The sequence below is a fragment of the Prinia subflava genome, chromosome 3 (genome assembly GCF_021018805.1).
Source record: "Prinia subflava isolate CZ2003 ecotype Zambia chromosome 3, Cam_Psub_1.2, whole genome shotgun sequence".
Lineage (NCBI taxonomy): Eukaryota > Metazoa > Chordata > Aves > Passeriformes > Cisticolidae > Prinia > Prinia subflava.
In genome coordinates, this window is record NC_086249.1 from 31,284,713 (window position 1) to 31,301,225 (window position 16,513).

The window sequence follows — 16,513 nt, forward strand, 5'->3', positions numbered from 1 at the left end:
GGGAAGGGAAGGGAAGGGAAGGGAAGGGAAGGGAAGGGAAGGGAAGGGAAGGGAAGGGAAGGGAAGGGAAGGGAAGGGCCCGAGCGCGGGGCGCGCCCGGCGCTTTGGCGCCCCCTAGCGGCTGCCCGAGCACACGGGTTGCGCCGCGGGCCCCGCCGGGTTTGGAGCCGGGTGGGAATGCAGACCCTTGGCAGCGGAGGAGAGACCTGGAAAAACGCTCTCAGTTTTGAATGGTTTTTATAACAAAGCTTTATTGGACAAAGGTGACCTGTTTTTCTTCTGAAGGCTTGTTTTTGTTAGACAGCCTCGCCTGAGCCCCCTGTCAAGGACATCCTGCCACAAGCACGAAACCCCAAACTGTCGGATCAGATGAGGCTGGGGAAAAGCTGAGGCAGTGGAGGATAATACATGGAACATATATGGTTGTGAGCCCCTTTGATACAGTACGAGCAGCCTTCTGCCTCTCTTAGAATTGCACTGGAAAAACATACCTGGATTTGTCTGCTTATGTGTGATTTCTACACACAGAGACACATACAAGGCTAAAAATTGAAATGATGGAGCAAAAAAGCTTTCTGTAATTAGAGGACCATTCCCTTCCATACTTATATCTTTGTACAATTCTGAATAGTGCAGTGTTATTTGCACTGTTCTGTATAAGAAATATTCATTAGAACAGGTTGTAAAGTAGTAACTTCTGGTCCATGAATATAGACCATCAGCAAAATCTGTGTCCACTGAAAGCCATAGATGTTTTTCTTTTCTCAATTTTAACTCATTTTACAATGAGCTGCTAAATAAAGAGCATCCTGTCTTTATAGATCAGAACACCTGGCAGATCAATACCCAGCCTGGAAATGGGGTGTGCAGTACCCCATTTCCAGTACCCCTTCTGTAAATAACTTAATTCTCTACACAGCCATACCAACAGAAATTCCACAAAGCACTTCTCCCATGCCAAGGGATTGTCTCTGCTGGCTTCTGGTTTGGCAATCGGACAACATAGGGCATACTTCAGAGGGAGACATGCAAAACAAAATTAAAGTCACCAAAAAGGTTCCTTGTGGCCAGAATGGTCAAATAACTAAACAATTTGAGTTCACCAAACTGAGATTTACAAATTGAAGACATACTATTGGAAAAAGAAAACAAAGAAGCACAGTTTTGTAGCATCAGAGATTACGTGTCTTTTAATGGCAACTTCTCATAGTTTGAAGTATCATTCCTGGAGCAGATATTAAGTGCAGTTAAACTAAGGTACTCTTTATTTGAAACAGTCAATTGGTTTCTCTTATTATGCTAGACCCAACATGTTCCCTTATATTCTAGTTGAAACAAGACTGTTTGGGAAATAACCAACTAATTACCAGCCCTAAATATAGGGCCAGACAAATCTCATGCCATCCTATGACAGCTGGGAACTATCAGCTGAAAATGTGAAACATAGGCCACTGGAGACAGTTCAATGTCCTTTAAAATTCTCTGTGTTTAACTAAAAATTTATTTGTTTTCCCAGGTTTTTTGTTACTAGGGAGGAAATGGAATGAATCTTTGAAGACAATAGCCATCTATCACATGGAAACTCTTGTCATTACTGTATTTCAGATATGCACCAGGAAGCTGTCAACTAATCTCTAGCACTTTGATTTTCCAGGCATACTCTACATTTTAAAACAATGTCTATTTGCAAGAATGATTCTTTAATCTCTAATTATCTTTTCAGGCCCATCTCCTTTAAGATTTTTTTCTGCCAGCTAATCTAGCCAATGCTGACAATGGGGAGAGTAAACCTCATAATTAAATGTGGTAATATCTGCCAGGACAAGTCTACAATCTTCATTTGCCATCTTAATTTTTAAGCAGGAATTCTAATTAAGCCAAAAGCAGCCTCAGGGTGTCAGTAGAATATAGCTATATACATCCAAAGTACCAACTTAGACTCCTGCTCATAAGCTTGGACCTGGTTGTCAGAACAGAGACCATACCACCAAAGTTTGAGGCTTTCATTAAATCCATTACATTTCCATGAAATTTACCCACTGGCATTGTTCAGTAGGATTCTTGTGCCACAGGCTGAGGACTCTTTCTGTCATAAGAGCCCTAATAAATTGATAACATCCAGACTTGCAGCCAGAATTAATACCCTTTTAAAGCTCCAGTTCTTGTTAATCTTAGTGCAGAAGCATTATTTAATTTAAGCATCTACCTTTACAAGTCTGCTGGGTCCAGGCTGCTGTTCAAAGCTGTTGCACTCGTAATCAGGCTGCTGTGAGGGCAGGCTGAAGAGGGTGCACAGACAATCTCTCCACCTCTAATATCCCAAGACTCCAGTGTCTGACAAAAACAAACCTCCACTGTGCTCAGAGAATTCAGTCTTCCCCAAGAGCAGGACCTATCCCCTTTCTCACAATGCCCCTACAAGGCCTGTGATTATTCCTCAAGCTACTTCCTACCATGCTTCTCCTGTAGGTATCCCCATAAGCACAGTCCTCAGTTTTCCTCTAGCAGAGAGGAAACCTGCTTTTAGCAACTTTTGACGTCCAACTGTTAAAGACTAGTCAAACATACAACAAATTCCCCCTTAACATTGTAACATACCCTATGAAAAGCTTAGTTTCCTCCTATGGCTACATAAATCTTTAGGAAGAAGACCTAAACCGTGGTGGTTCTGAACTGATGATGGTTTCTGCTCACTGGACTAATGCTTGGTAAAAATAAAAAACAGCAAAGAGGAAAATCATGGAGTTTTAAATATTTTCATTCCACATGCTACTACAGAGTTGGTCTGCTGAAACTGAAGCAAAGATGAGAAATATCACATCTAGCTGCTACAGATTTGATGCCTGGTTCCAGAAACACTGTACTGACAATATTCATATTTTTATTGACATTATTCTATTTTTACTGACAGAAATTCAAAGAATTCACAATCCTTTGTTTTTAATGTGTTTACACAATTTAAGTTGGTTTTATTCATTATCACATGTTCATTCACAAAGTGAAAGCCACTAAGAATGAAAAACATAAGATCAGGCCCATATACCCCAAAATTAACACTGCAAATGTTATATGAAAAGCTATATGTTTCCTTTGAAAAATACCACGTTCATTTGTAGTGAATTGTGAAATAGACAATGGTAGAGTCAAAATTGGATTATGAAATACAGTGACTATGAAAATTAAATATAAAACTGTTCATAGTTCTTGAATTTCACTATCAACCCAACTTGTATAAAAATTGGGCCCTGATGGTGTACAAAACCTTATTTATACATTGAAACAATTGTTATCTTGCCTGATAAGGAATATAGAAAGAAAAGCTGATTCTGGAAATTTAACTTAAGATGAAGTATTTTCCAAAATATTGTGATGAAAATGGCAGGTATATGTTTTCTTAAAACAAAATTTGCTGAAACTTCTTGCCAATTTAGTTATGTGGAGAGCATAGAAAAAGCGCATTCAAAAGTCAGCATTACATTTCTTCTTATATTTTTTTCTGCTGGTTCTGAGGTTTTACAAGAAGCAATTGAATAAAAGCTGACAAACACTCAATTTAACCCTTTTTCTGAAAACCCAGTTCTTTGTAGAACCTTCTTTCTCAAGCTGGAACACTATAAATGCTGACATTTCATAATAAAAATGAGTAACTCTATTATAGAAATATCTAATAGAGTTTTAAGACTGAACTGTTCAAGTGAAGATGAAAAGTATTTATGATTGTAGTGATACATCACTCCACATAATTGCAAGGGCAGAGATATTTCTATTTTCATATGTTAATGGAAATATGGATAATTGGTTCTCCGAATTTTCATTGAAACTGATTTAATTTTGACTGGTTTTTTGTTCACTGTCCATGTATCCCAGTGAATCCCAGTTGCAAGGAATCTCCCTGTGTAGCGATGGACACCGTTAAGATTTGCAAGGCCACACTTGTTGAACCACCACCCCGTGTTATCACTGAAGTTACTGCAGCTCTTCACTGGCTGTCCTTTAACAGTGCACCTTGGCCTGCAGCCATCATTATCAACATCAAAAGTGCTGAAAGGCATGGAATTTTGGTTATCTTCTCTTCTATATCCTCTAAATGCATCACCTAAGCACAACAGATAAAACAGAACAATAAAAAAGTTATTTACAGAGAAATGTTTCTTACTTGATGCACACTTCTCCTCTGAATTTATTAGAAAACTAGAATTCTCCAAAAGCGCTTCAAGAGCACCACATAATGAGCTGTGAAAGTGCTAACAATGCAGGGGAAAAAAAGAATAAAATACTGAGAAATATGGAAGAGTTGAAATTCAATGAAATGTCTTTGTATTTTTGTTGCTTTTAGTGATACATGCCAGCTGTGAAGGTAAAGGCTTCAGTTCTCAAAGACAGAGGAAGAAATTATAACAGTAAACAAAAAGGATTGTAACTTCAGATTTTCCAGTAACATGTCCAAAGTCCCAGAGTGAGTCATGAAACAAGATGGAATTGTTAAAACACAAAGGTCAGTTATTACTCTCTCTGTTGTCTTACTCAAGAACTTACTGAAGAAATAGTATTTTTCACAGAGTAAAGCACCAACACCTTTAGAGAGGAACTGTTTCATTGATAATAAAGACCATTCTTGCATAACATGGAAAAAAGCAGTAAGACATGATGCCATGCTTAATGCAAATCTTTGCATGTTTAGTATATTTATGCTATTAAGGGAGGTCTGGGATTAATTTGTGCCGATGTATCACCCAGCAACTGCTACACGCTGTAGGCCAGCTTTGTTCCAGTCACTTTATTTCTCTCTCCTTTGTACATGACTATCTGGGCACTTCTGAATTATCCAAAACATCATCAGGAAGACTGCCAATAACATCTGTGATGAGATAATGGCCACCTAAAAAATTGCACCATAAGGTAAATAAACCTAATTGTAAATTAGGTAAATGAACACTAACACCGACAAAATCCCTTATTTATTTTTTATATATATCCCGTTCAATTTTCTTCTTTTTTTTAATTACAGGCATAACTGATCACCACATAATTAAAAATTTATCCGCATAAATGTTTATGATATACAGAGAAAAACATATTAGAAATAAACTTTTTAAGTTAATTATTTTTCTTTCAAATGCATTTTGTTCATATTAAGAAAGGGAACAACTACCTTTAAATACTTCAAAGGGAGTTCTTACCAGCATTTCCTGAATAATGCCCCAAATGGATCTTAAAAGAACATGCTTCATCCTCTATCCAAAATCCATCATATGATGCATAGGCATGCTTGTCATTTTCTGATTCCAAATCCACATAAAGACTGAAATGAGTGGCTTTTTGATTTACTATGTCAAAAATCTTCCTCAGTCCAAGCCAAAATTCTCCTTAAAGAGAAATATAATATATAGTTTAGAAATGGGAACTGTAAAAGAAAAAGTGATTGTTTCTGGTTTTTTACTTTCCTTCCTGAACCAAATGTAATAAAAGTTGGATGATGACTTATATTCCTTTGAAAGACTAATGAAGGAACAGAGTAATGTTCCTACTTCCTTAGGAAATCCCTAAGAATTCCCATGTGTGCATCATCATTTTCTCTATGTGATATTTTTTAGAAAATTGTCCAGATGATAGATTTCAAATATTCATCTGCAATACATCTTAGAAGACCACAAGAATTTGATGTGCTGAAGATCCACTTGCATGAACAGAACTCAGTAGCAGTCCTAAGGGCAATGCTGAGAAATGATAAATGTTAGCATTCTATGAAATGCAAAAAAAAATTGCAAACCCTATTCTCAAAATTTGAGCCCTGTTCTTGAGATTTTCTGCCTCCATAAATCACACTTATAGCCTCATATGAGCTGTGCTTTTTTGTACAGAAAAGCTGCATGCTTCCATTGCAATCCCAGATAAAATTCTGAAAAAGCAAATGGGTTTAGACTTGTGGGATTAAAGGTGTCAATAAAAAATTAATATCACAGTTGTGTTGGTATAAGCTACTGAAATATTTCCATTGTTTATAACTTTGTATGCCTTAAGGTGAAATATTGAGTTTTCTCTGTTCTAAGGAAATATTTTGCAAAAGTGATTCAAACCAACAAAGGCACCTTTTTTTTTTTTAAATCTGAAAAGAGAGGAAATACAATCTATAAATTATTTCAAGCAGAAAATATAATATTTTAAACACACTTGAGAGATTGCAAGAGCTCTAGTGGGGTAGCAGTCATTATAGGGAAGATCACACATCTGATTTGATTAAAAAAACATCCTGAAGTAAAAATAAGACTTTTAAAAAACAAGAACTTCATACAACTAAAACTACCACGCAATTTAGTGGTAAATCAAACAGGAGAAATGTGGGATCTAAAGCACTTTAGAGTATTTAAAGTTATTACCAGTAAGGTCACCAAATCCATCGAGATATTCAGACCATGTTCTCTGAAACTGAACAATTCCATCAGTTCTTTTCTGAACCACGGTCCATCCACCTCCTCGAAAATCCATGTCACACAAGACCTAAAATAGACATAGACATGATTAGGCATTCTTGAAGCAGCTCTAATGAAAAACATGTCTTAATTAATTAAAGGTGGATTATTCAGAGTTTTGCTAAGTAACATACTTTTCAAATATCTTTAAAAAAAAAAGCTCAAAGAAAATAAAAAATGAAGCTGCAGTAGTTTCTTGTAAGTTCTTGTTGAACTGTTTGATTTGGATATTTCTTCAACTTGTAGAAACTGCTGTGTGTAATAATCTGCTCATAACAGATATAATACATAAGCTTTGATAAATGTCACTGTAACATTTATAGTATGAAAGGGAAGCAACTTGCAATGCCATGTATCAATCAGGCAAAATATCATTGATACAGGTAACAACACTGAATATTTTGCTTTTATTTCAGCAAAGCAAAATACACACAACTTCCTATATGTTCTCCATCACCATCATGCCTTCTTCCAGAGAATACTGTGTTTGTGGTGCCTGGAAATTTAGAGCCTTTAATAAGGGTGAGGAAATGGAAAACAGTGATAGCAATAACCCAGCATACAACAATAATTTGCAGCAGCAAAAACCTCTACATAAGAAGTGGCCCAGATCCAGGGAAGTCCCAATGTGAACATATAACTGCCTGCAACTGAGTAGTACCACTGAACACATAAGATCAACTCTCAAATTTATGAGTCTTTATGAGTCTTTGCTAAAATTTGTGCCCAGCAGTATGTCCAATGGCAGCGGTCCAGCTGCCATCTGTTCTGCTTTGGAATATCACATTATGTGGCAAGTTTTCTCCTCAGTCCATCTAACTTAAGATATGTAATTGACTTTTCTGTGTATATCTGCAGTGCCAAATCTTGATCAGTTCTAATTGAGGTTATAAAATCTGGGAATCTAATGTAGAAAGATCATTTTGCACATTTATACACTGCACTACAAAAACAGGGGCTCGTTTTTGTCTCCAAATGTGACTAATATCAGGAGAATTAACCTGGAAAATGCTTATAGGTAGCAAGCCCATAAGCTTATTGCAATAACAAAAGTAAGTTCAGAACATAATGTTGACTGTGATAACATTAAGCCAATGCACAAGTGATGGAGTAAAGTAAGAATTTTTTTGACATTACAGGAAATGTACAAAATGAAACATGCTTCAGGAAAGAGAGATTTGCAGTCTTAGCCAGCTGATAACAGGGGAAACTAGGTGTAAGTCAGTTTAAGCCTCAGGAAGATTTGTGGTAGACATTGTATGTTGCACCTCCATTGCCTGTAGTAGCCAGATATTCTTCAGGAAACCAGACTTGCTCCTTAGCAGGAAAACATCAACATCGTAGTCAGAGTCTCTGTGATTTAACAATGTCTTCTCAATGAATGACAAGAAAGCAACAGGACAGAGCTGCAATTTGATCTAATACAACCTGAGGGATCTTGGCTCTTCAAGTAAGATGCTTTGAGTGATTGTTGCAAAACAAATACTACATGAATCATAGTAAGGTTCATGTGCATGGAAAAAAATTGTGACTTTTATTCCCTGGAGAATCACATGCTTATTTCAGTCACCCCAGGAGGATAGAACTGGAATAAAAAGAAGCATAGAAGATTCCAAAATGAATATTTAGATGAAAATACCTAAACCTCATTCAAAATAATCCCATTGCCTCATCCACTGTCCTGAGAAGATGACTGCATGCTTGGCCACTCCTTTGCCTATGAGTCAGAAATACTATGAGGAGCCCACTTGGTCACAACATCAGTCTTCAGTCCAATATAAATCAGTGAGAGTGTTGATAACTCACAGAAGGAGCAGGTATGGTTCTACATGAGAGGTCATCATCCAGTTAGATACAGTACCAATACATACACCAGCTAAATAAGAATATTAGATAGATACAAAAAAATACAGTTATAGCTGTGTAGTTTTCTTAATCCCTTAGGGAAATGTTGCAATTGTAAAGCCTTATAATAGTTAATCTGCTTTACAGTTTGCTTTATGTCTCATATCATGAAAGGTATGAAGGGCATCACTGTGCCAGGTACAACCTAAATTAAATGAGAAGAGGACACTTCTGCTGAATATTTCTTCCCTTTCCATCTGCAGTATATATAAGAGGTATATTCTAAACAACTGTTTAGTTTGTCGGATCCAACTGAAAAATATCACTGATCTAAATTTACTGATTGAAAAATGTATCAGAGATGGATCATGGTTCATTTTTCCAAAAGTGAAATTTGTTTTAATCACCTCATGAATAAATGCTCAGGCAAAAGCCTATTTGAGAGTAACTTTCTGAGGTGACAGTAACCTGCCATTACCACTAATGCTAGATATTCTTATTGCTCCTGGAATCTGGAGTTCAATTAGCCCAAGTTAAGCATCAAAATCTATACTCACTTTTGGAAACATGAGGTATCAAACATGAAAAATAAGAATGGGATCATGTCATCTAAATAGTTTTCATTTAACTGATATCTTTATGTATATTATTCTAAATACATTTTCATTTAGGTTCCATTGCATAAAAAGGCATCTTATTGCTGCAAAGGTCCTCACTGAAATAAATGGTTTCATGTTGGGTTTGTTTCCTGTTTTTCAGTCTCTTACTATGATTTTCTGCCTCTGTATTTTTTCTTATTTTGATGGTCTGCAGAACATTTAGAACTCTTGCCTATCAGCCTCTAAAAGATGCATTAAAATTTCTTGTTTATATTTTAATATCTTGATATATTTGTCTATCTATCATTTCTCTTGTACTCCTTTTGTGCTTCAACACATGAAAGAATTCACATTAAATAGTTTTCCTTAAAATAACATTCTTTATGGAACATATATTTTAGATGTTTCTCTCTGAGAGCTTTTTGGCATTGTCTTTTAAGTTCTGTGCAACATTTACCAGACAAGAAACGGGACACTCATGACTGCAAACATTCTTCTCATTATTTATTGTTACTTTGTTCTTTTAATCAAATTGCTATGACTTTTCTTTTATATTTCTGGAATCACTTTCAATCCAGAAGAAATTTTGAAATAGAAATTTTTTGCTATGGTAGCATTTTGTTCATATGACAAATATGGTTGTTCTGTAAACACTGCAACACGTCTTTGCCTTTCTTTTAAATGGAAGCAATTTATTGATGAGTTACAGATCTTTTTCTTGAGCTCACTGCATTGTATGGAAACAACGACAGGTTTTTATATCAAAGGCTGCAGAATCAAGTATATTCTTCTTTTGAGATGCCAGCATAATTCTGAAACCTTTTCTTAACCAGTGTAAGCTCCCTTTTGTAGCATATTGAAGGGCTTCTCTTGGCTAGAGATAAAGGTATTCATCCTTCCTTTATTGCACATAAAGGAACACTATAAAGTTAGATATTAAACTTTGGTAGTTATTAGTTGGCTTAAATTCCTCTTTTTCTTCAAAAAATAATGACCTCAACCTGTACGGCAAAGTTGAAGGTTTGAAAGTGCCATATCTGCCTTTCCACTATGTATAAGGCCTACTCTAAATAGAACAACCTGAAATTGAAATAAACACATAAAACAAAATATTCCTTGTTCTTGCAAGGATCTTAATATTCTGAGTCTGAGGAAATTAGCCCAAGATTCCCTTCTTCTAGATGAGCACTATTAATCTGAGAAATTACATGAAGTGCAGGCAGCGATAGGAAGCATGATCGCAGCAGTTTGTTTTAGGGATATATATATATATATATATATATATATACTTTTCTTAGGAATATAAATCCTGCAAACTGGATAGGAAAACCGCAATTTTAGAGGCCTCCGTGCCTCAAGACTGGATTATCATGATACTGAGACAAGAGCTAAGCACCTACTCCTCAAACCAAGGCACATCTGCACCCACACTAGGATGACTGCATCAGCGGAGTCCCATCACAAGAGAAGGGAATGTTATGCAGCAGAATCACTCAAAATCTAAAAGTCCCATCTTAAAAGCCAAATGGATCAGTCAATTGCTCTTCAGTTTTCCATCTCTAAAACAGAAAAGAACAGCTCTTCTCCAAATCCAAAAGAGGTGCTGGAAAACACCATGGGTTTTCCTCTTAGGTATTTTTCACTGCATATAAAAACTGGCAATTGGCTCTTATGACAGAGATTAAATTTCTTTGTAGAAAGCAAGAAACTTGTCCCAATTATAGTAATAGCAGACACGTGCAGATGATTTAATACATTTTTCATTCATCTGTTGAGAAATTGTCATGGAAAACACTTTAAGTCTATCAAAAGTATTCTAAATGTATATTCTCAAGCAAATTGTGACTATAATAATAAGTGTATTACCTCAAAAGGATAATTTGATCCTTCTGGATGGATAATGTACAGACCACTTGGAGTTTTTGAAACAGAACCAACAGTATCTTTAATATGAGTGCAGTCCAAACCTAGAGACAAAAGGTATTCAAGGGAGTTCTTTAGGAAAAAAGGTTTTTAAAAAAATACAGATGAATACAGGAATATTACTTTTCATGGTGGCATGAATTATTTAAAATATAATTTTCTTCTCATGCAAACTTTAAAATCATGCTTTGTCATGAATTTATCCTGTAAGTTAAAATTTTCTAAACACCATTTAGCTTCTAAGTAAGTACAAATGATACTGCATAGACAAAGTTCTTTCTAATCTTAATAGATATGATACATACCTATATGAAATTAAATATTATGTATCTGGGTCAATTTACAGATTTTTTTTTTCATTTTATTTATAACACCTGTACTGTTAAAAAGACATCTGAGAAATGATGTCTTTTTCCTACAGATATTTGTATTAATACTTGTAAAAGCCTTTCCATCACAAAGTATACATGAAAAACATTCCATTTGAATAAGGACACTGCAGATGCAGAGCATACTTTATTTCATTGCAAAAGAATATACCATTCAGCAGCCTCAGATCACTTATTAGCTGATAATCATACTTGATGTTTTACATAAAAATCAGTATGCTAAATAGGATGCCCAGAGTTGTCAGTTGTAAATGATTTAAAGCAGTATTTATGATAAGTTTTTAAACAGTGTCTTAAGTTTCCAGAGTTTATATGTTACTAACACAGGATAAATGTCATGTTGAAATTGCTTACCTTTGCTTTAATTAGCTCCTTTTCAAGATACAAAGATAAAAAGGGAAGGTGTCAAGACTATATCTGAAAAATACTTACCATGAGATTGAACTGCTTTATAAGGAAGTGGATCCAGATGTTTTCTCAAAATTACTGTGTTCAAAAGAACAAGTTTGTTCAAGAGTTCATTTACCTGTAAATTCAAATAAAAGATCTTTTAATTAGGTTGCAATGCAAAATTCTACATTCTAAAGACTTTTTTCTGATTCCTAGTAAACATAACCTGAAGTTAATTTTTGTGACGTGCAGTAATTTGTACCAATGTGAAGGAATGGTCCTCCACTTTCCCTACTGCAATGTATGACTCTAAGTTGTGAAACGGGGTGCTTACCACTCCTCATAGAAATGGAGCTCACACCCTACCAGAGGTACATGGACTGGTGATAAGACGCTCTAATACTACAGGTTTAATGACAATTTAATGGTTTAATAAGCCCTATTTTTCCTCAGAAAGACAACACCTGCTGTGAGAAATAACAAATACAAATCTTTATAATAAAGAAAAAAAGTACCTGATTAGAAAGGTAATCCAGTGAAGACTGTTGATCATCCATCATGTCTCTTACCAGTTTTTTAGTACCTCTGGCATATTCAGCAAGAGAGTTCTGCAAATTTCCTTCAAAAGAAATGTGTTCATCCACTTTGTTTGCACAATGCCAGAAATATTCTCAGCTAAATGACAACATACTTATTTATGACATCTAAGTGAATATTGAAGGTGTTTTACCTTACAGCACCCAAAAGTGAAATGAAAGTAATACAGAGACCACAGATTAAAAAGCCAAAGGTGTTATAAACTTCAGACTTTCTGATTGCAGTAAAGACATCTTAAGTGATGGCTTTCTCGTGTTTTGAAGAAGAAATTATTCCTATCCTTGGGTAAACTGGACAACCAGTTAATGGATATCATGAAAATATAAATGCATATGATAAACGACAGAGATATATAAGGTTTCTTGTCACCTTATGTTTATTCATTCATTGTACCACTCCTAGTTTTTCCTCTGATGCTAAAAATCATGATGATCATCATAATGGCATATAATTAATAATATATATTTTAAAGTCATATGTGAAAACCAAGAATTTACACAATTATTTTCAGAAGCTGGTTGTATAATTTGCTGTGTAGTTTGTCAAGTAGTGAATAGAGAATATCCTGTGTAAGCCTCTGTAAAAGGTAAGGTGAAGTACACATTTACTCCCATGTAACTAACTAACTAATTAACTACTTCCCACTTACACCCCCACATCCAGCTATGACATTTAAATGAGGAATAGACATCGTCCACTTCCAGATCTAGGTGGGTTGTGCATCTGCTTGGATTTGCCTGTCTTCAACTATGATTATACTTTGTCACACCAGCTGCATCCCAAAGACAGGGTACCTCAGATTTTCTGGACAATACACAGTTTGGGCAGCAGGGTCACAAGGCTGTCACATGTGCTCAAGAAGATTAAAAAATAAGTTTGCACAGCATAGCGTAGCAGAGGAGAGAAGAGGATTGCATAGCACGGCACTGCATAGCTCATCACTAAAAGTATTCTTTATGAATACATACTGCACATGTAATGTTTGTCCTCTCGTAAAATTTTAGCTTGAGCATCACATGGTACAAGGCACTGTTCTTTTTGTTTTGAAATATCTGCAGATTTATTTTTCTCTTCTGCTTGGAGTAGTTTCTCCACAGCTCCAACATTCATTGTGTCCTGTGTACCAAACAATGGAGGGGGAAATAAATTGAACATAAAGCACACATAAAATAGCTCAGTCTGTCAAAATGAAGTAGATTGCTTCACAGGACTTCCTTCAAAACCTGTTTTGTAAAAGCTGTATCAAATAATAATTGACAGAGCTGTGACCAAAACTGATTAGATGTTCTCTGCTTAGCCATATCTCACAAGAAAAAAGTAGTGTCAGGGGTAAAGAATAATCTCTATAAATTAAAAAAATACCACCACCATTTCTGGTAAGGTATTCTACTTGTGAGCACTGTAAGTTGGAGGCAAAAATTTGCAAATCCAGCATTTCAGGAATCACCACACCCAATAGACATCTCAAATGCTAAGGGACTTATTTTCAGTGGAAAGGAACAGGGTTTTGGATTTACCAGATATTTACCAACTTTTACTTGAAAATCCCTAAATTCATTATTTAGATGCTGATCAGGGAAATACCTGCATAAGTTTTTAACTTATGCACACAAGCAGTTGTGAGAAGATTTGCAGACCAATTCAACATGAAAAAAATTTTAGATGTTCTTATAGGGGAAAGAATAAAGGCAGAGTATTCATGAACACACAATTATCTGAAATTGTGACAATAATAGCATTAGTAAAAGTAGTTTCACCTGTTACTGTTATTTTAAAATTATATTTTCACATTTAAGAGGTTTTTTTCCATGGTGCCATGTGACATAAAATAAGGGAATGCCTCTGAATCATCACTTAGAGAAATTACTAAAACTAATTCCCAAAATATGTGTCATTGTCAAAAGACTAAGCAACATATTTTTGTATGAGCCTTTGTTTGATGATTTCATAATCTCAGCAAATCATTTGCATTATGTTCACATAGTGTGTTCTCAAATAGGATCCTTAGAACTGTCAACATTTTAATGAAAAACAAAACTTATTTAGACTTGAATACACCTTCAATATAGTTGTTCTTTCCTGCTCCAGTTTTCTCTTTCTGGAATTGGTACTACACCAGCAGGCACTGAAAAGGGTTTCTTCCCTGATTTTTCCTCTTAAAAAGTGAAAGTAAAAATTTTTAAAAGATGTTAACAAAGGAATTTTACAAAAAAAGGTTTTTTGAATTACTACTATAATTGCATTTTGTGCCTGGAGAATGGTAGACAAGTAAAAGAATATGTTTCTTTGATTTTGAAATAAGCACAAAATAAAGGAAGAGAAATTATGTAAGAGTTATAAACAGATCACTAAAACCTTATAAATAGAACACTTGAAAGTATTTCTTGTTCCAGGGCTATCACAGCTACTCACCAGATGTTCAATTAAATGCTGTTAAGCAAATATTTTTTATCAATATTTATCTTTAACAAAAGCCAACATGAAACAAGCAATTAAGTCTGATCTCAGCAATTCAAGCAAAAACTGACTCTGCCAAAAACAATACTTACTCTGCACTTAAAGTCATGCAGATGAGATTAAAAATATGACATAAAAACAGAGCTGTGATAAAGGACATCAACACAAAAATGTTCTAATATACTGAGTTCCTACAATTTCAATGTAGTTTCTTTTGAAAATACTTGATTCTTCTATATTTTCATATCTATCTTGAATAAGGTAATCTGTATTTTTAAAACATCTGTCACTTTTCTGAGAAATCATTCAGTTACATTCATTATCCTATCTAAACAAAGTATAGAAAATCTTACCTTAGGTGAACAAGGTCCGCCATTGTTTATGACAGTCTCTCCTAAACCAAACAAAAAAATATTAAGACAAATAAATGAAGTTACACTAAAGTGGTGGTTCATCTTTTACTTGAAGAAATGCAAATGTTTTGATGGGTTTCAAATTTCTGTGGAAAGAATTGTACACTACGAAGGCCTGATCTAACTATTTGGGAATGTCTACAGCACAAAGGGCAGCCAACACATCACTCTTTTACTGCCTGGATTTAATAAACCACATTTCGACTGCAGAGTAGAATTTATATATTAGTACTTGCATCCTAGGGAAAATTACTGCTTATCACCTCTACATGACACATCAAACATATATATTTTCATTGTGATAAACTCTGTCAGATTTTCTTATGTGCTATTTTTGAGCATTTGTGTATATTTGGCATGAGTGTTCTAGGCTGCTTGAAAGAAAAACTAGTATTACTTGATGTTTTCAATTTTTTACCAAGTTTTTTATCATTAAAATTAAGGTGTCTGTATTGTTGTGGTGGTAGTGCGCTAGAACAGGCTGTGGAGGTAATTTTGGAATATGTCATGAAAGTAAGTTCAAATAGAAAACTGAAAAAACGTTATTTTAAGTTAGTACTTTGTATTATATAGAAAATCTTTTACCAGGAGAATAACAGCAGGATTTTGGTCTCACTGGTAGCCCACCCATTGTAACACAGGTACCAAGACTACCATTCAAAACAATGATTTCTATCCCTGAAAAAAGTCAAAGTACAAGAGAATGGCATGAAAAAGAAGAAAATTAAATGTAGTCCACAGAAGCTTAATTAAAACTATGAGGCACTTACAGATTTCATACACTCAATTCCCTTATTTTTGTATCTTAAAAGTGGATCTGATAGTCTAACCAAAAAAAAAAAGTTCAGTAAGGTCCAACATATTTAGAGAATTTAGACATATTAGAGAATTTAAATTGTTTGTGATCTGGCTGAATGAATGAAACCTCAGCTTCCAATGTACCATTGTGAAATACACTGTCTAAAGGATCTTCAGAATACACTGTTCAACTGCACCTTACACTGGTACAAGACAATGTTCCAAATTTGTCTTGATAATGTGGTTCATCTCCACCTCTATTTAAAGCTGGAATACACTGGAAATAGCTTTTGCTACTAAGATTTGTTGGGAGCAATCAACATTTATTGGAGTAGGGATTAATGCACTTATTAATCCAATGTTTTCTTTAAAAATTAATAACTAAATGGTACTAAGAACCTGTAACTGAGACTAGTATATTCAACTGCCCATGAAATTATGAACAATTTTGGCTCTTTTGTATCTCTCAAAATCAAATTTTTAATTTTTTCTAAAGTACCACATGGTGCATAATAGTTTTCCAATATGAGACTTACTAGGGTTTAATTGGTGCATCAGTTGATGCTCTCTCAAGAAGATGCAGGTTGTGATCATTAGGTCAGTCTCGGGAAGAAGGTGAAAAGATTTCCATG

The 16,513-nt window shown here is 34.9% G+C and overlaps 1 protein-coding gene across 1 annotated transcript; it reads right to left on the reverse strand.

The window, feature by feature from the left end:
* Positions 1–1,238: 1,238 nt before the first annotated feature.
* On the reverse strand, positions 1,239–15,250 carry ANGPTL5 (angiopoietin like 5). Its single transcript, XM_063393508.1, has 8 exons — positions 15,024–15,250; positions 13,182–13,329; positions 12,132–12,235; positions 11,659–11,752; positions 10,781–10,881; positions 6,378–6,498; positions 5,181–5,366; positions 1,239–4,096 (listed from the first exon to the last, which is right to left on the reverse strand). The coding sequence occupies exons 1-8, from the start codon at positions 15,123–15,125 to the stop codon at positions 3,777–3,779; spliced, it is 1,176 nt and encodes a 391-aa protein (XP_063249578.1). The 5' UTR covers positions 15,126–15,250; the 3' UTR covers positions 1,239–3,776.
* Between the last annotated feature and the right edge of the window lie 1,263 nt (positions 15,251–16,513).

What these genes read in the sequence shown, in the direction of transcription:
- ANGPTL5 (XM_063393508.1), bottom strand. Translation starts at nt 15,125, where the DNA reads ATGAACCACCACTTTAGTGTAACTTCATTTATTTGTCTTAATATTTTT. An exon ending in TAAAGCAGTTCAATCTCATG is followed by an intron (nt 10,882 to 11,658) that starts GTAAGTATTTTT and finishes TTTTGTCTCTAG; the next exon opens with GTTTGGACTGCACTCATATT. An exon ending in GCATTATTCAGGAAATGCTG is followed by an intron (nt 4,097 to 5,180) that starts GTAAGAACTCCC and finishes TGTTGTGCTTAG; the next exon opens with GTGATGCATTTAGAGGATAT.